The 24,960-nt window shown below is 42.1% G+C and overlaps 1 protein-coding gene across 1 annotated transcript in view; it reads left to right on the top strand.

Moving 5' to 3' along the window:
- The window catches only part of stxbp5l (syntaxin binding protein 5L), a 598,592-nt gene that overhangs the window by 285,462 nt on the left and 288,170 nt on the right, over positions 1–24,960 (top strand). Inside the window, exon 8 of the mRNA XM_041210884.1 lies at positions 8,773–8,856. Coding sequence (XP_041066818.1) covers positions 8,773–8,856 — 84 coding nt within the window. The remainder of the gene's footprint in view (positions 1–8,772; positions 8,857–24,960) is intronic.

Here is a 24,960-nt window from a genome sequence, read left to right as displayed (position 1 = left end):
TCTCTTTATATCCATGCTTTCTCCTGTGCGTTCTCCAACCAGGTTCACTCTTTGCCTCTCTCCCGGGAAAAGGTTTTTTTTCAAACTGCACTTCTGACTCTGAATTATGAAGGTTGCTCAAGATTTGCTGTAGCCTGGAATTATAAAAGATTTAGCTCACCCCTGTTTGGACTGCTGACTCTGCACTCTGGGGTTTAAATCTGGTCTTCCAAAAGAGATTCAATGGAGTTTTCTGCTTCAGGAGGAATTTTAAATTTCTGCCTTCAGCTTCCAAACCTTTCTTTTGGCCATTTTCCTGGCGATTTTTCCTTTGTGCCTCTGCTTCTGGAGCTTCTTTTCAGGTCAGAACATTTTGTTAAATTTTTCTCGGTCTTCCAGCATTTTAATTTTTCTCTGCATTTTTTGTGAGATTTTGAGTTTTTCTACAAGCTGCCACATTGTCATAGGATGTCGGCTACAGTTCGGTAAGTCTGAGGAAGTCTTTGTAAAAAGCTCTTAGAACTACTTACAAATGTACAGTAAAAGTTACAAGTTAGGAGCTGTCTCCACACTTGCTGGTACACTCGGCTCTGACCAACACTCGACTGACCATGGGTGCTCTCTTTCATCACTGTGTGGGCCGTATTGTACTCAGTTCCACATTAACCCTACATATGCCAGACCCTTACGCTACAAGTTTCGATGCATTGATCAAGAACACTGCCCACAAGGTTGATGGAAGCCGAGACAATCACTGACTTCAAAAGGAAATTAGCTGGGCACCTAAATGAAGTAAACTTGCAGGGCTTTGAGGATAGAGTGGGGGAGTGGAACTGACTGGATTGCTCCATGGAGAGCTGGCCAGATAGACCGGATAAGCATGATAGGCCAGATGGCGAATGCCATAATTGACTGTATGATGGCCCAGCAATCTGTGCTCCACTAGATTATTTGGATTGCTGAGGCAGTGGCAGTGGTTCTGTGGTACCTTTCTGTTCAGCTGTTCTCTCTTAGGATGACGACGTTCATGCTCCCGCCATTTCCACTCCACAAGTGCCCCTGCTGTTGCTGGTTAGCCAGCCAGCACCCATGCTGAGGTGCTGTAGTCCAAAGCTACATACTAGGCCCAAGGGTGCTTAAGGTCGTCCTCGACTGAAAGTCAGCAGCCTTCACCTGGCCATGCTGCAATAAATGAGGTAGCACTGCACAGGAGCACAAGGCCAAGTAAAGATACCCACAAGACAGGCAGTAAGGTAATGTACAGGGGATGTTTAATTGACTTTTGTATGGAATACTGGATATTTGGTTAGGTAAAGTTGGTTTGGAATTGTTGTTTTGTGACGGATTGTGGTTTTGCTCATGGCAATCATTGTTGAATGAGGCAGCTGTGGACAGGCATGTCATTATATTGGTTGCCTCCTCCTTCTTCTTCTGCTCTCCCTCCTCAGCTACTTCCCATATCCCTAGTGGCTAGGGCTGCACCCTCATGATGGCCAGGTTGTGGAGGAGATAATGGACCATCTCGATCAGGACATCTAGTCCAGCGAGTACTGAAGGGGTTCTCCAGAGAAGGCCCAGGCAGTGGAACTGTTGCTTTAGCGCCCCACTAGTCTATGATGTTTCCCGTGGCAACAGGATGGACATTGAGCCCATGATGGCCACATTTGATTGGGTTGTGGATTGGAATCAAGAGTCAGGCGTTAAGCAATATTCACCCAGCAACCACCCTCTGATTTGACCTGGTAACTGAAAGATTGCAGGACAGCAGATTGGCACAGAATGAAAGCATCATGACTGCTGCTAGGATAGCAGGCATTCACCAGCATCCTTGTTGAGTGTGATTGCACAACAACTGCACACTCAGCTGTTGTGGTACTTCTCAGCATTGAGATGCAGTTCCTGCAAAGCCATGTGCACACAGTTGATAACACCCATCACTGCTATGCTGGCAAAAACTTGTACATGTTCTGCCTGCTTCTCTCTGTTCAAAGATTCCTCAATGATTTCCCCTCCCCTGACATAAGGAGTGTCTGTCACATCGCTGCAGCAGTGGACAGCGAACTGGGTGACGTTTGATATGTCTAATACAAAAGCAAATTACTGAGGATGCTGGAAATCTGAAATAAAAACAAAAAGTCCTGGAAAAACTCAGCAGGTCAGGCAGCATCTGTGGAGAGTAACAGCATTAACGTTTCAGGTTGAGTGATGTTTCATCAGAACTGAAGAAGGATATAAATGTAAGAGTTTTTAAGCCAGTGGAAGAAGAGAGGAGCCAGGAAGAACAAAAGGGAAGCTCTGTGATAGGGGGGAAGGCAGAGGAAATTAAATAACATAAGATTTCATGATGCAACAGTCAAAGAGAGTGCCAATTGGGTATTGTTAAAAAAACAAAGGTTGTGTCCAAACGCAACATGAAAGGATAAAGGAAGGAACAAGACAAGACCAAGCCAGCAAAACGAAAAACAGAGAAAACATGATGAAGACAGAGTTTATGATCTAAAGTTGTTGAACTCAATGTTGCATCCAAAATGGTAAAGAGTGCCGAGTTGAAAGATAAGGTGCTGTTCCTTGAGCTTGCGTTGAACAATTCAGCAAGCCATGGACAGAAAGGTCAACATGGGAGTAATGTCAGGAGTTAAAATGGCAAACAATGACAGTGATGTTAGGTATGTTGACTGCTCCTGCCTGGAAGAATCCTGATGTGAAGAAATTCATTGTCATCTTCACAGTCGCTGGTAACGCCATATTTTCCTGCTCTGAAGTTTGCAGGTCTGGTTGCAAGAGATGGCGGAGTTCTCTGAGCACCTCCTTCATAAAGTGCAGATGATGCACACACTGCTTCTGGCTTAGCTGGTGCTCCCAGAAGACCCTAGATAGTTAAGGCCTCCAGCTGAGAGGCCTTCTTCCGCTTCTCCTCCCTTTGTGAGTAGCTTATCCTCCTCTTTGCTGCCTTTGCTCCAAATCCCTCTTGTGCTGCATTCCAAGGAGAATTGCAACTATAGCACCCATAACTGCGAACAAGTAGTGCACCCATAACATTTGCTGTCATAACCAAGGTCTTCTGCCCACAGGCTTCATCAATTTTAACTCCTCAAAATACCAAGCAGTTCCACAAACTCAAACAGATCTAGTAGAAATTAATCAACAAATAACCTGCAAGTTATTGATTATCTTTAATATAGTGTTGGTGATGGGGATGGGGAGAACACACATGCAGCTACGTAAGGTTAAAAGAGGTCAAAAAGATTGAAACTGGCAACACTAATGTCAAATCAGTGTTACATGTTGATTGACATCATGGTCTGTCTACTCTGCGTACTTCTGACACATGTTCTTATCATCTGCCCTACACCTTGTCCAAGATGGAATTTGGCACAGGCTGCACTGGACTACGGCCATTATGGAGCATAGTTTTGTAACCATAATATTTCCACTTTAGGTTTACCTCCATATCAGTGTATTCATAAATTCTTTGTTAACTGTAGTTGCCTCCTCACATTAGGGGAGTACCTCATCAATTCATTTAAGGTCTGTTAAAGATAACTTCCATGGGCATAGGGTTCAGGAGGCTCAATGAAAATATTTTTTAAAACAAGGCGGTTGGCAATGGAGCCTTGTAATTGGATTTCAACATATTTATCAGGTGTGTCAGGAAAGAACTACAAATCTCATACTTTGAAAGAAGGTGATGTAACACAAGCTGCTGGCACAGCATCTTTGAAATAGAAAACTAATAAAAGCTGAACCATAACCACGGATCAAATGACTTATGGCCCTTCTCTTAATTGGCATTGCTGTTGTTCTGAGTGAATTTTGTGTGTTTTCTGAAAAAATAAATTAGACTGTAAGAAAAGTTTCAGTTTGAGATTATATTAATTCAACACAGCAATGCACTGGGTTATTGGAATTTTGATGTTGATATTGCAGCAATAGCTTGAATTTATATAGCACATTTATCATTAAAAAACATCCCAACACACTTCACAGAAATGAAATCAAACAAGAATCAACCACAAGCCAAAGAAGAATATATTAGAAGGGGTGATTGAAAGCCTGTTGTTTATCTATTGAGTTTCTTTACAGCCTTTAAGGTTTCAACATTTCTATAATGTGACACTGAAACAGCTTTAATAGTGTGACCTTGCAGGCATTTTTGTCAGTAAAACAGTTGAGCAATTTTGAAGAATTAGTTTACTCACCACCATGTATATAATGTTTAATTGAATATATACTTCTTGCTGCTTGTAATTTATCCTGATACATTAAAAGTCAAGGGAGTTTCGTCCATCTCAAAGGATACTCATGATCGATAAAATTGTTTTTGCTCATTTAGTGACAACTAAGTAATCATTGAATCATAGGGCTGAATTTTAACGGGCGCCATGGTCCCTGCCTCCCTGGCTGAAAGGTCAGGGCAGGGGAGTCCACTCACAACCTCAACATTTGTCTCACAGCAATTTAACACTGGGAGCAGGCAGTCCCACCACGCTGCCCAGGTAAGTCTGGGGTTGGGGTCTCAGTAAGGGAGAGTAGGGGCTGGTGGTGGTGGTGGGGGGGGGGTTCAGATTCAAGAGGTCAATGGGAGGGTTAAATTGGGGAGGTGAATGACCTGGTGGATAGGTGCAGGGGACCCTCAAAGGAGGTTCCCCCGTCTCCTCCACTTGCCTGACAGTAGCCCACGGTAAAATGCCTGCACCGGCAGGAGGAGGCCCTAAGGTGGCCAGTAATTGGCCATTTAAGGGTCTCAATAGACCCAAGGGTGGGCAGGTGCCTAAAGTCTCCCCCAGCACTGCAACCCCCACCCCTTGTAAAATTTCAAACAGGCCAGGGCGGACAGGTTGCCCGTTGCCTTTTAAAAGCCCCCACCCGCCTTCAAATCCACCAACAGGAGAGCGTAAAATCCATTCCATAGAATTGTTACAGCACAGAAGAAGGCCATTTGACCCATCATGTCCATGCCAGCTCTCTGCAAGAGCAACTCAGCTATTCCTACTGCCTTTCCTCTTTAGCCCTGCAAATCCTTTCTCTTCAGTTAATTTCCCAATATACTTTTGAAAGGCACAATTAAATCTGCCCTCCACTGCGCTCTCAGGCAATGCATTCCAGATCCTAACTTTTTTATTCTTTCAAGGGATGTGGGCTTCGCTGGCTAGGCCAGCATTTATTGCCCATCCCTAGTTGCCCTGGTGGTGGTCTGCTGCCTTCTTGAATCCACTGCAGTCCCTGTGGTGTAGGTACACCCATGGTGCTGTTAAGGAGAGAGAGTGTTCCAGGTTTTGACCCAGCAACAGTGAAGGAACGACGATATATTTCCAAATCAGGATGGTGAATGGCTTAGAGGGGAACTTCCAGCTAGTGGTGTTCCCATGTGTCTGCTGCCCTTGTCCCTCTAGATGGTAGCAATTGTGGGTTTGGAAGATGCTGTGTAAGGAGCCTTGGTGAGTTTCTGCAGTGCATCTTGTAGATGGTACACACTGCTCCCACTGTGCATTGGTGGTGGAGGGAGTGAATGTTTGTGGATGGGGTGCCAATCAAACAGGCTGCTTTATCCTGGATGGTGTCAAACTTCTTGAGTGTTGTTGGAGCAGCGGGCTCTAGGCAAGGGAAAAGTATTCCATCACACTCCTGATTTGTGCTTTGTAGATTGTGAACAGGCTTGGGGAGTCAGGAGGTGAGTTACACACCGCAGGATTCCTAGCCTCTGACCTGCTCTTGTAGCCACAGTATTTATATGGCTAGTCCAGTTCAGTTTCTGGTCAACCATAACCTCTAGGATGTTGATAGTGGGGGATTCAGCAATGGTAATACCATTAAATGTCAAGTGGCGATGGATAGATTCTCTCTTGTTGGAGATCGTCATTGCCTGGCACTTGTGTGGCATGAATGTTACTTGCCACTTGTCAACCCAAGCCTGGATATTGTCCTGCTGCATTTAGACATGGACTGCTTCAGTACTGAGGAGTTGCAAATGGTGCTGATCATTGTGCGAACATCCCCACTCCTGACCTTATGGTGGAAGGAAGATCATTAATGAAGCAGCTGAAATGGCTGGGCCTAGGACACTACCCTGAGGAACTCCTGCAGTGATGTCCTGGAGCTGAGATGACTGATCTCTAACAATCACAACCATCTTCCTTTGCGCTAAGTATGACTCCAACAAATGAAGAGTTTTCTCACTGATACCCATTGACTGGAGTTTTGCTCAGGCTCCTTGATGCCACACTCAATCAAGTACTGTCTTGATATGAAGGGCAGTCACTCTCACCTCACCTCTGGAGTTCAGCTCTTTTGTCCATGTTTGAACCAAGGCTGTAATGAGGCCAGGAGCTGAGTGGCCCTGGCGGAACCCAAATGGGAACATCAGTAAGCAGGTTATTGCTAAGCAAGTGCCGCTTGATAGCACTGTTGATGACCCCTTCCATCACTTTACTGGTGATCAAGAGTAGACTGATGTGGTGGTAATTGGCCAGGTTTGTCCTGTTTTTTGTGTACAGGAAATACACATTGCTGGGTAGATGCCAGTGTTGTAGCTGTGCTGGAACAGTTTTGCTAGAGGTGCGACAGGTTCTGGAGCACAAGCCTTCAGTACTATTGCTGAAATGTTGTAAGGGACCATAGCCTTTGCAGTATCCAGTGCCTTCAACCATTTCTTGATATCAGGTGGAGTGAATCGAATTGGCTGAAGACTGGCATTTGTGATGCTGTGGACGTCTGGAGGAGGCCGAGGTGGAGCATCCAATCGGCATTTCTGGCTGAAGATTGTAGCAAATGCTTCAGCCTTATCTTTTGCACTGATGTGTTGGGCTCCCCCACCATTGAAGATGGGGTAGTTGTGGAGCCTCCTCCTCCAGTGAGTTGTTTAATTGTCCACCACCATTCACAACTGGATGTGGCAGAACTGCAGAGCTTAGATCTGATCCATTGGTTGTGGAATTGCTTAGCTCTGTCTATCACTTGCTGCATAAAAAATGTTCCCAGACCTTAAATTGATATCTTCTGCTTCTCGACCCTTCTGCCAATGTGAACAATTTCTCTTTATCTACTCTGTCCAGACCCCTCATGATTTTGAACACCTCTGTCAAATCTCCCTCAGCCTTCTCTGTGGAAAACAGCCCCAACTTCTCCAATCTGTCCTCATTACTGAAGCTCCTCATCCTTGGAACCATGATTGTAAATCTTTTCAACACCTTCTCTAAAGCCTTCACATCCTTCCTAAAGTGTGGTGCCTCAAGTTGGATGCAATACTCCAGTTGAAGCTGAACCAGTGTTTTAGAAAGCTTCGCCATAACCTGTTTGCTTCCTTACTCTATACTGTTCTATTTATAGAGTCAGAGTTATACAGCACAGAAGCAGGCCCTTCGGCCCATCATGTCCATGCCAGCCATCAAGCACTTATCTATTCTAATCTCATTTTCCAACACTTGGCCCGTAGCCCTGTATGCTATGGTGTTTCAAGTGCTCATCTAAATACTTCTAAATGTTGTGAGGGTTCCTGCCTCTACCACCCCCTCAAGCCGTGTGTTCCAGATTTCAACCATTCCTCAAATCCCCTCTAAACCTCCTTAAAGTGGTCCGTGAATTAAGAATTTGTGCCTGTGTACTTAGTCCACTTTTTAATTTATGATTTTAAAATAACCCAGCAGACAAGATTTAGTCTTATACAAGCTAAAAGTTAGTTTATTACAAAACTACTGCTAAAAGTTATTTAAGTAAAAGTAATGAAGTTATTAACTAAAATACAGATACAAAGATTAAAATGCCGGTAAAGGAAAGCAAAGATACTTAAAGATGGGATTTCAAATCAGTCTCTGTGAGATATCATTGCGGTCCCATTCTTTCCGAAGTGAAGGGCTTGAAACAGTTGAATATTTAAAATAAGACGTGTTGCTGACTCATTAAGCATAAGTACACAGTATGGACTTTTGAGATGAAGTGTACTGTAATTTTCAGTAGCCAAATATCACTCCATTTGTTTGCTTTTCCCAACATTTGTCTGGGATTGTTTTGGCCAGTTATTCCATTATTTTCCTGCTGCCCCTCCATCATTCCCCACCAGGTCTCCTAACCTGCAATGCTGGGGCCAGGAAAATTGAGCCCATCTACTGCATAACAGAATTTGAATTAAAGCAAGTGTACAATTGTTATATAAAAGCAGAGCAGCTATAATATCTTTCAATTATCCATTATTGTTAAAATGCCATCTGCATGCGTCAATCCTGTCAACTGCCAGTTATTTACAAATGCATGCCAACAGCCTTGCAAATACTGTGCCAAATGGCTGTTTGGATCTTTTTATATTGCCTGCACTGATCCTAACATGAGCAAATTTTGGAATAAAGCAAATAAATGGAATGATATTTAGTTATTGAAAATTACAATGCACTTGGTCATCTCAGAACTCGATAGTGTGTACTTACACTTAATGTATCACAAACATGTCTTATTTTAAATGTCCAACTGCAACAAAATAATTTTGCTATAATGGAACTTTTATTGACAGTAAAAATTAGATGGTGATTGGCTCTCATATTTAAAAAGACTGTGTCCCTTCTCCAGACTCATAACACAGACTTAATGCTGGTAAGTATAAAATTATATGCATTTAGCAGATGCTTTTCTTTTTTTGCAGTTTCTATACTACTACTAAGATATATATACACACAGTGCTGCAGCTAAGAAACACAAATATCTACATGTAAAAATGCAACACATTGTGTTGGCACATTAGAGTTAGCTTTGAAGCAAATTATATTTACCTGGGATTGATTATATATCTTCAATTTTGGATTGCAGCTACTCATGGGATTTGAAAGTGGAACAGTTGTGTTGTGGGACATAAGGTCAAAAAGGGCAGATTTCAGATTTTATTACGATGAGGTGAGTAAAATTTTAATGTTTTGAAGCATGCAAGATCCACCTTTGGAAAAAGCGGAGCTAGCTTTTGTGTGTGAATTTTATATATTTAGATTGGGTCGATCAATATCTTTTCTAAAGTTTCTATTTTTGGAGCTGCACAGGACCTTTACTTTATGATATCTGTCCAAATGGTGTGATGAACTGCTTTGGGGATTTTAGGTTTGTATATAAAGTTGGCAGCTTTCTAATGAAGACTAGAATGTACTAAATTATTTCATGAGAACATATGAATATACGAATTAGGAGCAGGAGTAGGCCACTCGACTCTTCAAGCCAGCACTGTCATTCAATAAGATCATGGCTGATCTGAATGTAACCTCAGCTCCAGGTTCCTGCCTATCCCGATAACCTTTTGCCCCCTTGCTTATCAAGCATCTATCTATCTCTGCCATAAAAATATTAAAAGACTCCTTCCACTGCCTTTTGAGGAAGAGGATTTCAAAGACTCAAAACCCTCTGAGAGAAAAAATTTCTCCCATCTCTGTCCTTAATGTCCTTATTTTTAAACAGAGGCCCTTCGTACTAAATTATCCCACCAAAGGAAACATCGTCTCCACATCCACCCTGTCAAGACCCCTCAGGATCTTATATGTTTCAATCAGGTCTCCTCTTACTCTTCTAAACTCCAGTAGTTACAAGCCTAGCCTGCTCAACCATTCCTCATAAGACAACTCAACCAATCCAAGTATTAGTTTGTAAACCTTCTCTGAACTGCTTCCAATGCATTTACATCCTTCTTTAAATAAGGAGACCAATGTTGTACACAGTACACCAGATGTAGTCTCACTGCCCTGTATAACTGAAGCATAACCTCCCTACTTTTGCATTCAATTCCCCTCGCAATAATTGATAACAGTTTATTAGCTTTCCTATGGAAATGGAGGACAGCAGTGACATTTTCAGAATAGTTTTCTCCTGATTTTGTAAATCTGATCATTTTCGTAGGCAAACAAGAAAGCAACATACTTGACTATTTATAAAGGTCTTTAGATTGTAATCTAATTAGTTTGAACTCAGTTTTGGTTTCAGAGATCCGAATTTTGATTAATGATGAGGCTAATTTTTATCCACTTGTCTAAGTCCAATCTAGATGTAAGAACTTGTGTAAATATGACCAGAAATGTAGTGTTAATAGCATTCAAATGTTGTGGGTCTCATATTTCCATAATTATTCAGAGCATCAAGTGCAATTTTGACAGTAACTAATCTTTGAAATTATAGACTTTTATACAGGTTTACAATATATGGCTAGAACTTATAATTAAATAGTAATGGTTAACATTAAACTGAAGTAGAAAGTTCAAATGGATAAATTATTATTCTAAATTTATGTATGAATCTCTGATGAATTTTGAATAAAGTACTGTTGCTGAATGCCAAATTAGACACCCGCTATCTTTAATTGTGAAGTTTTATTCACACTTAAACAGGACTTATTTCTGAGAACTCATTGAATTCAAACTTTTTTTGGAAAGGATCCTGGTACTTTTCAAATGTTATAATTGCTATCAAAACCAGCATTTTTGTTAACTTGTTCAAAAATACTTAAATTTATTTACGTTTTTATTCTTAATTGCATATGTTGAAAATACAATGATCCACAACCCAAAAGAAATGAAACAGTTCCCATGACTAAATCAAATATACAAATCTACACAATGAAAGAAGTATTTCTTTCACATGGAATATAGATAAAATCAGTTAATTTAAGCATTCAGTCTCAAAAGACAATTTAATTTTTAAATAAGCTATTAAGCAACTCACACTAGAATTGCCTGGACAATAGCATGGAATGATGCAGGGTGTTTTCAATCACCCATACAATTTCCCATTCCTGCTACATTACACCTAAGAAGGGAAAATCACATAGCAAGTTCTAGCTAGACCACTAGCTCCTCTCACAATATATAAACAATAGGCTATCTTCAAAGAGGAGATGATTTGGGCACAATCAAGATATGTTCCCTAAAAAGGTAAAGGTAGGACAAACAAATCCAGAGCTCCCGGGATGAAAAAGGAGATAGAAATTAAGTTAAAGAAGAAAAAGTGTGCTTACGACAACAGGTGTTGGGTAACAAATACAATTGAGAACCAAGCTAAATACAGGAGGTACAGAAGGAATGTGAGAAAGCAAATACGAGAAGCAAAGAGGGATTATGAAAACACTGTCAGCTAACATTAAAAGAAATCCCAAAGTATTCGATAAGCACATCAATAGTATAAGGGTGGTAAGAAGAGTAGGGCCGATTAGAGACCACAAAGGAGGATTTACACATAGAGACAAGAGACACGGCTGAGGTGTTAAATGAATACTTTGCATCTATCTTTACCTACAAGGTAGATGCTCCCTGACCATGGTGACAGTGGAAGAAACTCAGTCACTAGGAGGGATTAAAATTAATAAGGAGGAGATATTGGATAAGGTGTCTGTACTTAAAGTTGATAAGGCACTGGACCGGATGAGGTGCATCCAAGAATATTGAAGGAAGTGAGAGTGGAAATTGCAAAGGCACTGGCAATAATCTTCCAATGTTCCCTGGATTCAGGGAAGGTACTGGAGGACTAGGGAATTGTAACCATTGCGCCCTTATTCAAAAAAAGTTGTAAAGATCTGCCCTGCAATTGCAGACCTGTCAGTTTAACTTTGGTGGTGGGGAACCAATTATTCGGGATAGAACTAATGGTCACTTGGAAAAATGTGGATTGGTGCAGAAGAGTCAGCATGGATTTGTTAAAGGAAAATCGTGTTTAACTAACTTGCTGGAGTTTTTTGAAGAGGTAACAGAAATGGTTGATGAGAGCAAGGCCATTGATGTGGTGTATATGGACTTCCAAAAGGCGTTCAATACAGTGCCACACGACAGACTTGTGAGGAAAGTTATAGGTCATGGAGTAAAAGGGACAGTAGCAATGTGGATACAAGATTGGCTGAGGGATAGGAAACAGAGAGTAATGGTTAATGGGTATTTTTCAGGCTAGAAGAAGGTTTGTAATGGAGTTCCCCAGAGGTTGGCATTGAGACCCTTGCTTTTCCTGATATATATATAAATGATTTAGATCTCGGTGTGCAGGGGATAATTTCAAAGTTTGCGGATGACACAAAACTGGGGAGAATTATAAACTTTGAGGAGGACAGTATAGAACTTCAAAAGGACATTGACACGTTAGTGGAGTGGGCAGATAGGTGGCAGATGAAGTCCAATGCGGTGAAGTGTGAGGTGATACACTTTGGTACAAAGAACATGGAGAGACAGCATAAAATAAAGGATACTATTCTAATGGGTGTTCAAGAGCAGAGAGACCTGGGTGTAATGTACATAAGTCAATAAAGGTGGCAGGACATGTAGAGACAGCTGTTTCTGAGGCATACAGTGTTCATTAATAGGGGCATAGAGTGAAAGAGCAGGGAGTTTATGATGAACTTATATAAGATACTGGTTAGATGCAGCTGGAGTATTGTGTACAGTTCTAGGCGCCACACTATAGGAAGGGTGTGAACGCTTTGGAGAGAGTGCAGAAGAGGTGTACAAGAATGGTTCCAGAGATGAGACACTTCAGTTATGAGGAAAGATTGGAGAAGTTGAGACTGTTTTCCATAGAGCGGAGAAGGCTAAGAGGAGACTTGATAGAAGTTTTCAAAATCATGAGGGGCAGAGTAGATAGGGAGAAACTGTTCCCACTTGTAAACGGTTCAAGAACCAGAGGGCACAGTTTTAAGTGTTTTGCAAGTGAAGCAAATGCGAGGTGAGAAAAAACATTTTCACACAGTGAGCTGATAGAGTTTGGAATGCACTGCCTGGAAGTGTGGTGGAGGCTGGTTCAACTGAGGCATTCAAGAGGGCATTGGATGATTATTTAAATAGAAACAACATGCAGGGTTATGGGGAAAAGGCAGGAGATTGGCACTAAGTTAAAATGCTCAGAGAGCCAGTGCAGACACAATGGACGAATGGCCTCCTTCTGCATAATTCTGTGATTCTGTGAAATGATCTGAGTTAAAAGGCAAATAATCAAGATTTTTGGAGATGACACAAAAATATTGCATGCACTGTTGCACAGTCAACATCCTGGGGATTACCATTGACCAGAAACTGAACTGGACCAGCCACATAAATACTGAGCTGCAAGAGCAGGTCAGAGACTGGGAATTCTTTGGTGAGTAACCTGCCTCCTCACTTCCCAAAGCCTGTCCACCATCTACAAGGCACTAGTCAGGATTGTGATGGAATACTCCCCAGTTGCCTGCATGAGTGCAGCTCCAAAAACACTGAAGAAGTTAAACATCATCGAAGAAAAAGTAGCCCGCTTAAATGGCACTCCATCCACTATCTTAAATATCCACTCCCTCTATCACTGACGCACATGCATACCATCTACAAGATGCAGTGCAGCAACTCACCAAGGCTCCTTAGACAGCATTTTTCAAACTTGCAACCTCTACCACCTAGAAGGACAAGGACAGCAGATGCTTGGGAACACCATCACCTGCAAGCTCCCTTCCAAGTCACACACCATACTGACTTGGAATTATATCCTTTTCTTCACTATCACTAGGTCAAAAGCCAGGAACTCCCTTCCCAACAGCACTGTGGGTGCACCTGCACCACATGGACTGCAGGGTTCAAGAAGGTCATCACCTTCTCAAGGACAATTAGGGATGGGCAATAAATGCTGACCTAGCCAGTGATGCCTATATCCCATGAAAGAATTAAAAAACTTAACAGTGAAGAAGATTGTAAGAAACTTCAGAAGGATATAGACAGGTTAGTAGATTGGGCAAATTCAGGTAAGTTTAAATCTAGTGAAGTTTTTTATTTTGGAAGGAAATGCAATCAAAGGACGAATATACTAAATGATAAAGTTGTAAAAGAAATAAAAGATCAGGAAAATTCAGGGGTTCAATGTTTAATCATTAACAAAGATGCTAGAAAAGTATATGGGATCTTATAAATAAAAGTATGTGGGTTTTATAAATAGGGGCATAAAGTTCAAAAGCAAAGATGTAATGCTAAACCAAAAAAAACACCAATTAGACCACTTTAAAAATATTTTGTCCAATTTTGGATCTCACCTTAGGAAAGATGGCAAGGCCACAGAGAGAATGCAGAAGGGAGTATAAGTTGATATCAGGGTTTATTGGCTTTTGTTAAGAGAAGGGACTAGAGAAATTGGGACTCTGTTTAATAAAATGGAGGAAGACCTAATAGAGGCCTTCGAAATTGAAGAACTTTCTCAAAAGGAATAGGGAAAACTATGCACACTGGTCAATGAGTTGGTAATCAGAGGAAATTAGCATAAATCGCCAAGGGACTGAAGGGAGAAGTTAGAGATTTTTTTAAACACAATATTGTTAGGTCGGTGAATAAACAGGCAGAAGCAATGGGCGGAACTTAATCGGGCCTTTGGGTGGGTTGGTAGGTTGTGGGGGGGGGCGGATGCTAGAGTATTGAAAGGCAAGACAGGGTGGAGTGCATGTGCCATGGAATTTTATCACTGGCAGGGAAGGTGGATGATGTCCAGATACCAATTGAGGCCCCAGTGTGGCCAATTAAGGGCCTCTTCCAGCCACTGCCAGTATTTTACCAGTGGTGGGATCCCTCCCCAACATGGGGGCCAGGAGGAAGTTGCTCTCCTGACCGGGCACTCGGTGGCTTTCGGAGGAGCCCCCCAACGGTAGTGGCGGGCTCCACAGCAACACCTACTTTCCTCACCAATCAACTCCAACCCCTGCTTCTGCCAGGGCTTGCCTGACTGGTCCCTATGACCTTAAGACCGCTTATCCTGGCTGGGCGCAGTCCCAACAGTGACCACCGCTCCCAGTGGTGCTGCTGGGGTTGAAGAGCTACCAGCCCTCTGATTGACTGACAACTCTTGGAAGTGGGATATCATCCTTTAAAGGGAGCCCCAGAAGCTCATTAGCCACCCTGAAAAATTTAAGCCTGGTGATGAAAATAGAATCCGTAATAGCTTTTAATACATTAGTTCATGAACATTTGAAATGAAAATTTGAAAGACTGAGGTGAGAAAGCAGGTGAATAGAAAGAACAGATAGCTCTTTTAGAAAACCGGTTCAAAGGTAGTGGGCTAAGTGCTTTAGTCCTATTAAATTCTATGATTATAGCTTAGTTAAATGATTAACTTAAAATTCCTGCACAGCTTCAGCCTTATGCTGGTAGTTAGTCTAAATGAGGCAGGTGGAAAATCTAGCAGCTCAAATTTGAAGAGATGTAGTCACTTAAAGCTATGTGGCCGCACATGGGGGTAAATATTGTTCTAGCCTTTATAATAGGTCAAGTTAGATTTAAAATATTTCATCAGCTTTTGACAAAGTTTTGTGAGGGTTGAGGAGAATGATTGGTGAGACAGAAAGAAATGAAATCAAATCCAGTATGGCCCACAAATCAAGCTGTGGGAAAGTGACAAAGTGGCATGTCACTGAAATGTTTGATGGTTGGTATAATGGACGTGCTACTGCATTAAATAAATGCTTGGTATCAGAGTACCCTTCCCGAAGGACAGCAGTTACACCTTGACGGCCAGAAGATGGCAATTAGGGTTAGTGTTCCCTACAATACATGAACATCATCTCTGATGCTTTGCACCCTTGTTAACCCTACCACCAAAGTTCTGTGTTTTGTTGAGCTGATGCCCCTTCCTTAAGGAAAGGACAAGAGCAGCAAATAGATAGGAACATCACCATCTGGAGGTTCCCCTCCAAGTCACTCACCATCCTGACTTAGAAATATATTGCCGTTCCTTCACTGTCGCTGGGTCAAGATCCTGGAGCTCCCTCCCTAACAGCACTGTGGGTGTGTACCTACACCACATGGACTGCAGTTTTTCAAGAAGGCAGCTGACCACCATCTTCTCAAGGGCAATTAGGGATGGGCAATAAATGTTGGCCTAGCCAGCGACGCCCATACCCCATAAATGAATAAAAAAGAAACATACTGCCTCTTATAAACAAGGCTCCTATTGCTTGCTTGATACATCTGCTGACTGATGGTGGCTTGAAAGGAGTTGGTGATGAAATAGTTTAATGCGCTAGGGACCTTCACACCTCTATGATGTATGCAGTTTCTCCTTAAGAAGCGCAGTTCTTCCTCCAAATCTAAGGGTATCATTTGGGTTGCCAATAGAATTCTACTCTTCCCACTTTGGTTGCTCCAAGCCAAGTAGCACCTTTACTTAGAAAACAGACCTTCAACACACTGCTGTGTCTATTTCAAGCTGCTAGGTGCTTCATATGCCTGAGATGATCACACAAGCAGAAAACACCTCCAATTGCTTGTGCTGGAGGACAAGGCTTTTGAGCTGGAGGAGCAACTGGTGGCACTGTGTCACATCTGGGACATTCAAAGTTCCTGACACAAATAGGTGATCCACTAATTGATCACCCACAGCTAGAGGATATTTATAAGAGAAGAAAGTAGGTAACTAATTTTCTGGATTAGGAAGATGAAACAAAAGACATTGCAAAAATAAAAAAGTGTTGAATTGACAAATTAGTATTCACTTCATAAGTATTTCAGGACATCACTGCAAGAGTTCCTCAGGATAGTGTCCTAGGCCCAACCATCTTCAACTGCTTCATCAATGACCTTCCTTTCATCATAAGGTCAGAAGTGGGGATGTTCGCTGATGATTGCACAATGTTCAGCACCATTCACGACTCCTCAGATACTGAAACAGTCCCTGACCAAATGCAGCAACAATATCCAGGCTTGGGCTGACAAGTAGCAAGTAACATTCGCTCCACACAAGTGCCAGCCAATGACCATCTCCAACAGAAGAGAATCTAACTATCACCCCTTGACATTCAAAGGCATTATCATCACTGAATCCCCTGCTATCAACGTCCTGGGGGTTACCGTTGGCCTGAAGCTGAACTGGGCTAGTCAAGTAAGTACAGTGGCTACAAGAACAGGTCAGGAGCTGGGAATCCTACAGCGAGTAACTTACCTCCTGATTCCCAAAGTTTGTCCACCATCTACAAGGCACAAGTCAGGAAAGTGATTGTATACTCTCCACGTGCCTGGATGAGTGCAACTCCAACAACACTCAAGAAGCTCAACATCATCCAGGACAAAGCAGCCCACTTGATTGGCACCACACCCACAAACATACGTTCTCTCCACCACCAACTCACAGTGGCAGCGGTGTGTACCATTTACAAGATGCGCTGCAGGCTCCTGAGACAGCACCTTCCAAACCCAGGACTGCTATCATCTAGAGGGACAAGGGCAGCAGACACATGGGAACACCACCACATGGAAGTTGCCCTCCAAGCCACTCACCATCCTGACTTGGAAATATATTGCCATTCCTTCACTGTCGCCAGGTCAAAATCCTGGGACTCCCTCCCTATCAACACTGTGGTGTACCGACACCACATGGACTGCAGCGGTTCAAGAAGACAGCTCACCACCATCCTCTCAAGTGCAATTAGAGATGGACAATAAATGCTGGATGCCCATATCCCATGAATGAATAAAAAAAACTACTCGGTCCTTATGACAATATGAGAGCTGACAGGAGAACATTCCTGACCAAAATCACAACACAATGGAGCAAGTAGTTGCCAAAGAGAGGGAAGTGTAATGTAGAAAGAAAATAGTAACAACAGATTCCCTAGTTAGGAGAATAGACAGTTGTTTCTGTCACAATGAGTTCCAAATTACCTACCAGGTGCTAGTGTAAGAAAAGTCCCCGAACAGGCATAGAAGATTTTAGACATAGGAAGAAGTAGAATTGAGAGTTACCGTCAAGGTGTACACCATCCTGCATTCAACATTTATCCTGGTTCAGTTCCTATCAAATACTGTCATTGAAGCACCATTTCCTTAAAGACTTCAGCGGTTAACAAGGAAGGTCAAGCAACATTTTTTCAGGATTACTAGGAATGGGCAGCAGTAAATGCATCTTGCTGACATTGTCTGCGTTGGGAGAACTAAAAAAAGTGTTTCAGCACTTCGTTGAATCTTGAGGCTATTCCCAAGGTCACATATTAGTCAGCATAGTCATCAAATGATAAGGGAGCAAAATGCGTGTCTAAAGACCTGGGCTGAGAAATTGCATCAGACTCTTAAGGCCTCAAAATAGTGAGCAGGAACTGAGCATAAACTTATGGCCAGAAATGCACCATTTGCTATATTGCTTGACAGATATCCCTGAAACAGGCATTTATCATTTGTATATGTAAAAAAGGAACTAATACCTATTTGAGGTTCCCTCTCCAAAATTGGTTTGCCCTGAGGCAGTCAGGATTATTGCAAGCTATACTCAAAGAAACCAACCCTAATCATTGCCTGTCACGAATGAGGTAAGCAACCTATCTGAATCTGGATTCTCTTGACCACATTTAATTACCCTCCTGATCACCGCCACTCCAATCCTCAATCCACGCAGTTGTGCTATGTTGGCTCGATTACAATGAGGTCTGAAGCCCAATATTTTTGCTCAAGGTATTTACCCTTCACCACTCACTCACCCAAAAACTAGGTACTCCCAAATTTTGGGCCCTAGTAACAGAGGGAAGGATTCAGATTTCTGTGAAAAGGCTCTGGCTGAGAGCAAAAGTAAAACCACCTCAGTTGTTATGATGACACTATTACACTGTCAGTGATAATGTTAAGAAGGTGGGCTATTTTCTTTCTTTTTTAACCATCCTTTTACTTTTACTGTGTTGCATAAAATCCTTTATTTAATGAGCAGCGTTTCTACCCTCTCTTGGCCTTTCTAATCTCTTTTGCTTTCCATCTATATTTTTGATACTCTGTTTTGTTTTCTTTACTGCCACCAGTCATCTTTTCTTTCCTACTCTATCTTTCCTGAACACCTTGGGCACTCAGACTTGACCACATACTCAACCTCCAATGCAGTTGTCAACTTGCAGTTTAGTTGATTAGCTAAAATTTTATGCATCATTTCATTAATCACCGTATGATTCCTTTCATAGATTCATTGCTGAAAGAACTTCCTGCTGTGGTATTCATGACCATTATGTTCATGTTTTCACATATTTCTTAACTTGTCATTGGAAAATTTCCCTCTGTTAGTCATCAGAAACTTTGCTATTTTAGGTGGAATTACAACTCTCTTTAATGACCTCAATGTGTTGTCATCACCAAACCTAAAACAAGTAGTACTAGTATATTCCTTAGCCTTGTGTTGATCATCACTACATAGTGAATCAAGATAACATATGATGAAGTGCAAGTTATATCTTGCACTGCACACTTAAAGTAGTCCATGACCAGTACATTCATCACAGGACAAAAACTTATTGTAGCTAGTATTATTTGTTTGGATTCATTATTATCTTCATCCTCTTCCTCAAATTCCTTGTGTTATACATTATTTCAAGGATCCTGTCTCTCCACTTTGGGCAGTTAATTGTATAATAGTACTTTGGGTTACATCTGAAGCACCTGTTAGCAGTTCTTTGGGCACTCCTGAAATTTATTCATCCATTATTGCTGTTCCAATTCTGTCTTCTGCTGTAATATTCAGATCTGCTAATGTTGCTTTCATTCTCACTGTCTCTGTCTTTAATCTTTTCATTGTATTTGGTGCCTGCGTCCAATACCTGGATCATTTCAAAATCTGGCAGTCATTTAGTCTTCTGTTCCTTGTGTCACTGTGGAATGTCCCATTTGCTCCATGAAGGCTGAAGGAAATGACCATTTCCCCAGGAACTTTTCAAGGCAGCAGACATCTGATCCAACAGGGCCCTCCTTTTAAAGAGCAATTGGAACCCAGAATCTGTCTTTATGAGACAGTTTAGCAATTTAAATGCTAGCACTGATCCTGGGGTCCCCAAATTGAATTTAGTCAATCCTTTTATGCAATCTGTTAAAGTCCATAATATATTCCACCATGAAATGGCCAACTGTTTTCTGAAATTGATATAAGTCTGACCATGCCTCATTGGCATTTAACAGATCACCTTTCTCATAAATGTCATGAAAGAACTCTAATAGAGGGGGAAAACCTTCATCATTGTCAACTGATGAGCATCCAGCACAGAAAATACTTTCCTTACGATTTTACTTCTGGTAGAAAGCAGCAATGCCGAGGCCATATCTGGTTTCCTTTTTGGTAGGATGTAACCCGTATTCACATATCCACTTTATTATTCCACTGTCATATTGCCCAGACTCCAAGAACATCTGAGAGTGATGTTACAGACCAAGATGGGAGAAGTGCACAGTTAATTCTAGCCGCATTTTTCCACAGGTTGTAACAATATTTTAAATGTCTAATTCATCCACAAACTGGCCAATTGTTACCCTTTGTTCCTGTTATTCCCAGCATAAAAACTCTAACCAGGCTTCTTTCAGTAAACACAAAGAAATAATTGATTTATTATAAAACAAACTACTTTTTATAGAGAAGTTAATAAACTGGTTAACATACAAGTTGTAGTTTAGAAATGTAACAATTTTCCCCTTTTTAAAGAAAAGCTATTTTAACCCCCCATACACACACACAAACACAAAACAGGACAAAACAAACACAGTTCCCTGTAGATATTGAGTATGGCAACGTTCCTTTTAAAAGGATAAAATTCGAAGAGATCTTGGCGCTTTTGATCTTACGGAATTCTGGTTACAATAGATCTGGAAGTTCCTTGCGATGGATTTTTTGGTGAGAATGTCCTTGATGACTCTTACTTATCACAACTTTGCGCACTCTCAAAAAAAAGATGAGTTATCCTGATGAGTTATTTCTGAGGAAACTTTAGCACAAAGGTGGGGCAGACAGCAGGAGAGTGTTTTCTTGCAGCCTGCTTCAAAGGCACCCACACACTCACTCTTGCAAAAGTGTTTTTAACCAATCAGCAAGAGTCTTTAGCCTGGCAACAGCAGTTCTTTGTTAACTTAGCTATATAAAGTATCTCAACCTCTTCAGGTGTTCCCTGCTGGACATCTGTCCTGATCCGTTTTTTTTTAAGAACGGCATAATCACAGTCTCGAGTTAATTTTGCAAAGTTTTAAAAATACCTCAAGAGGAAGAATTATCCGAAATTCAATGTCCTTCACATTTTCCAAAAAACCTGTTCCTCACAGTAATCATACACCCAACAATTTACACTTGATTTCTATCATTTTTGATGATGGCTACTAGGATTATAATTTTCTGTCCTTTTTTAAGCTTTCAAGCTTTAACTTTTTTTTATTCATTCACGGGACATGGACGTCACTGGCTAGGCCAGGATTTATTGCCCATCCCTAATTGCCCTTGAGAAGGTGGTGGTGAACTGCGACCTTGAATTGCTGCAGTCATGTGATGTAGCTACACCCACAGTGCTATTAGGGAGTGAGTTGCAGGGTTTTGATCCAGCGACAGTGAAGAAATAGTGATATATTTCCAAGTCAGGATGGTGAGTAGCTGGGAGGGGAACTTCCAGGTGGTGATGTTCCCATGTGTCTGCTGCCCTTGTCCTTCTAGATGGTAGCAGTTGTGGGTTTGCCTGTCTGTGGAGCCTTGGTTAATTTCTGCAGTACATCTTGTAGATGGTACACACTGCTACCACTGTGCATCGGTGGTGGAGGGAATGAGTGTTTGTGGATTGGGTGCCAATCAAGCTGGCTGCTTTATCCCGGATGGTGTCAAGCTTCTTGAATGTTGTTGGAGCTGCACTCATCCAGGCAAGTGGAGAGTATTCCATCGCAATCCTGAATTGTGCCTTGTGGATGGTGGACAGGCTTTAGGGAGCCAGGAGGTGGCTTGCCACAGGATTCCTAACCTGTGACCTGCTCTTGTAGCCACAGTATTTTTATGGCTAGTCCAGTTCAATTTCTGATCAATGGTAACTCCCTGGATGTTGATGGTGGGGGATTCAATGATGGTAATGCCATTGAATGTCAAGTGGTGATGGAAGATTTTCCCTTGTTGGAGGTGGTCATTGTCCAATGTTACTTGCCACTCATCAGCCCAAGCCTGGATATTGGATTACTGCATTTGGACATGGACTACTTCAGTATCTGAGGAGTCGCAAATGGTGCTGGGTATTGTGCAATCATCAGTGAACATCCCCACTTCTGACCTTATGATGGAAGAAAGGTCATTGATGAAGCAGCTGAAGATGGTGGGACCTAGGACAACTACCCTGAAGAACTCCTGGCATGCTGTCCTGGAACTGAGATGATTGACCTCCAACAACCACAACCATCCTCCTTTGTACTAGGTATGAATCCAATCAGTGGAGAGTCTTCCCCCTGATTCCCATTGACTCAGGTTTTGCGAGGACACCTTGATGCCACACTTGGTCAAATGCTGCTTTGATATCAAGCACAATCATTCTCACCTCACCTCTGGAGTTCAGTTCTTTTGTCCATGTTTGAACCAAGGTTGTAATGAGGTCAGGAGCTGAGAGACCCTGGCAGAATCCAAACTGAGTCAGTGAGCAGGTTATTGCTAAGCAAGTGCCACTTGATAGCACTGTTGATGACCCCTTCTGTCAGTTTATTGATGATGGAGAGTAGATTGATCTGGTGATAATTGGCCAGGTTGGATCTGTCCCCACTTCTTGCGTACAGGTCATAGCTGGGCAATTTTCAAAATTGCTGTGTGGATGCCAGTGAACAGCTTGGCTAGAGATGCAGCAAGATCTGGAGAACAATTCTTCAGTACTATTGCTGGAATGTTGTTATGGCCTATAGCCTTGGCAGTATCCAGTGCCTTCAGCTGTTTCTTGATATCAGGTGGAGTGAGTGAATTGGCTGAAGACTGGCATCTGCGATGCGTGGGACCGGAGGAGGAGGCCAAGATGGATCAGCCACTCAGCACTTCTGGCTGAAGGTTGTTGCAAATGCTTCAGCCCTATCTTTTGCACTGATGCGCTGGGCTCCCCCATCATTGAGGATGGGATATTTGTGGAGCCTCCTCCTCCAGTTAGTTGGTTAATTGTCCACCACTATTCACGACTGGATGTGGCAGGACTGCAGAGCTTAGATCTGATCCATTGGTTGTGGAATGCCTTAGCTTTAGGCAACTATTCTTTGCTACCATGTATGATTCAAGAAAGCCAGTCTGGAGCCAATCTTTACACACTTCTGTATTTACTTACAGAGTTACATATTACAAGTACATACCAGCCCAACAAACATAGTTTTAGTCTGTGTCTATTCATAGGGGTTCAAATGAATCCCCAGTTAGTGCCCATCACCCATTCGATTAAACATATTGTTAGATTAAATGAGTGGGTAACACTGTGGCAGATGGATTTCAGTGCAGTTAAGTATGAGGTCATGTATGTTGGACCAAAAAGGATACACTTATGTGTTTTTTAAACAATGAAAATCTAGGAATATTGAACATCTAGGAACTTTACAAAAGGTCTATAGAGAATTAGGGATCATGTATACAGTTCACTCAAATATGTGTGGTCAGGTTAAAAAAATACTAATCAAAAAGGCTAATTGAATGTTATCCTTTATATCTAGTGGGCAATAATATAAAGAGGGGAAACTTGCTATATAAAGTCCTGGATAGACCACATCTAGAATACTGTTTGAGTTCTGGGCACTGCATCTAAGAAATGATATATTTGCCTTGGAAGGAGTGTAGAGGAGAGTCAGCAGAATGTTACTAGGAAGCCAAGAGTTAAAATATGAGGAACGATTACATAAACTAGCCTTGTATTCCCTGGAACATAAAAGATTAGGGGGTGATTTGCTTTTTTTGTTTAGGTTTTTAAAAGGAATTGTTAGGGTAGAGAGCAAGAAACTGTTTCCACTGATAGGGGAATTTAGGACAGGGGGACATAGGCATAAAGACAGAGCCAAGTCACTCAGCAAAGACGATAGTAGCTGAATTTTAAGCAGGGGGCAGAGACCCACCCCAACATAGTAATTAGGGGTAAACCTGCCTGCGTATCCCACAGCCATTTAACAGATATTGCACCTTTATTTACCTTGAGTCGGCCATTCTGCCACCATCCAAGAGGAAGCTGTACCTCTGGGAGCTGTCAGCCAATCAAATGGCTATTATTTAGCCACTTAAGGAGCTCAATTGACCCATGGGTGCATGGGTTGCCTAACACCCTCATCTACTGCATGGATACAACACCCACAGGAGCGACTGGGGGCTGTCAGGCTGCAGACAAAGCCACGCACCCCCACTGCTTGTCATCGCAACCCCAGGGACTGTAAAGTTCAGGCCTAAGAAGCACTTCTCTAAAAAAGAGTAGCAGAAATGTAGAGCTCCTGCCACAAAAAGCAGAAGATGCTATGCTCGTGTAAATAATAATTTTAAATCTAAGACGATAGATTTTGTTTGCCAAAGGTATTAAGGGATATGGAGCAAAGGTGCAGATGGAGAGTTGGGGAACAGCTTAGCCACAATCTCTTTGAATTGCGGGTAGAACAGGCTCAAGAGGCTGAATGGTCTACTCCTGCTCCTTGTTCCTAACCATTTTTAAGCAAGTGCAGAGCCATGGAAAAGGAGACAGGAAAGAAACAAAAGCTAAAGGTATGTGATAGGGTGGTGAATAGGAGTGATGAAATGACAAAAGTCATGATGGCACCAGCCAAAATAAATGATTATGAGACAAATATCAAAGTAAAAGATGGGTCCAGAGGAGGTGTAAATGGCAACAGCAAAAGTAGGGACGCATAGAATATCTGGCGAAGTGAAGGCCCACATGACCCAGGAATGTGGCAGTAGAAAGGCAGGTAAACGCCAGGGGTGTAGACCACCTACTGGCCACAGGGAATCCCACTTCAGACACCAGCCCACACCTCCTCCACTCCCAGTTGCTCTGGTGCAGCCATCCTTTATCACTAGCATCTGCTGTCCAACAGCAAATAAGAGTGATTAAGATCTAAAATTGTTAAACTCAATGTTACAGCTAGAAGGCTGTAAAGTCCCTTGTAGAAAGATGAGGTGCTATTCTTTGAAATAAAGACAGAAAATGCTGGAAAAACTCAGCAGGTCTGGCAGCGTCTGGAGAGAGAAACTGAGTTAACATTTCACGTCCGTATGACTCCATAGATGCTGCCAGACAGACCTGCTGAGTTTTTCTGGCATTTTCTGTTTTTATTTCAGATTTCCAGCATC

Source organism: Carcharodon carcharias, chromosome 18, assembly GCF_017639515.1.
Source record: "Carcharodon carcharias isolate sCarCar2 chromosome 18, sCarCar2.pri, whole genome shotgun sequence".
NCBI lineage: Eukaryota > Metazoa > Chordata > Chondrichthyes > Lamniformes > Lamnidae > Carcharodon > Carcharodon carcharias.
The sequence above is the reverse complement of the archived record's forward strand: the minus strand, read 5'-3'. Positions and strand labels throughout refer to the sequence as shown.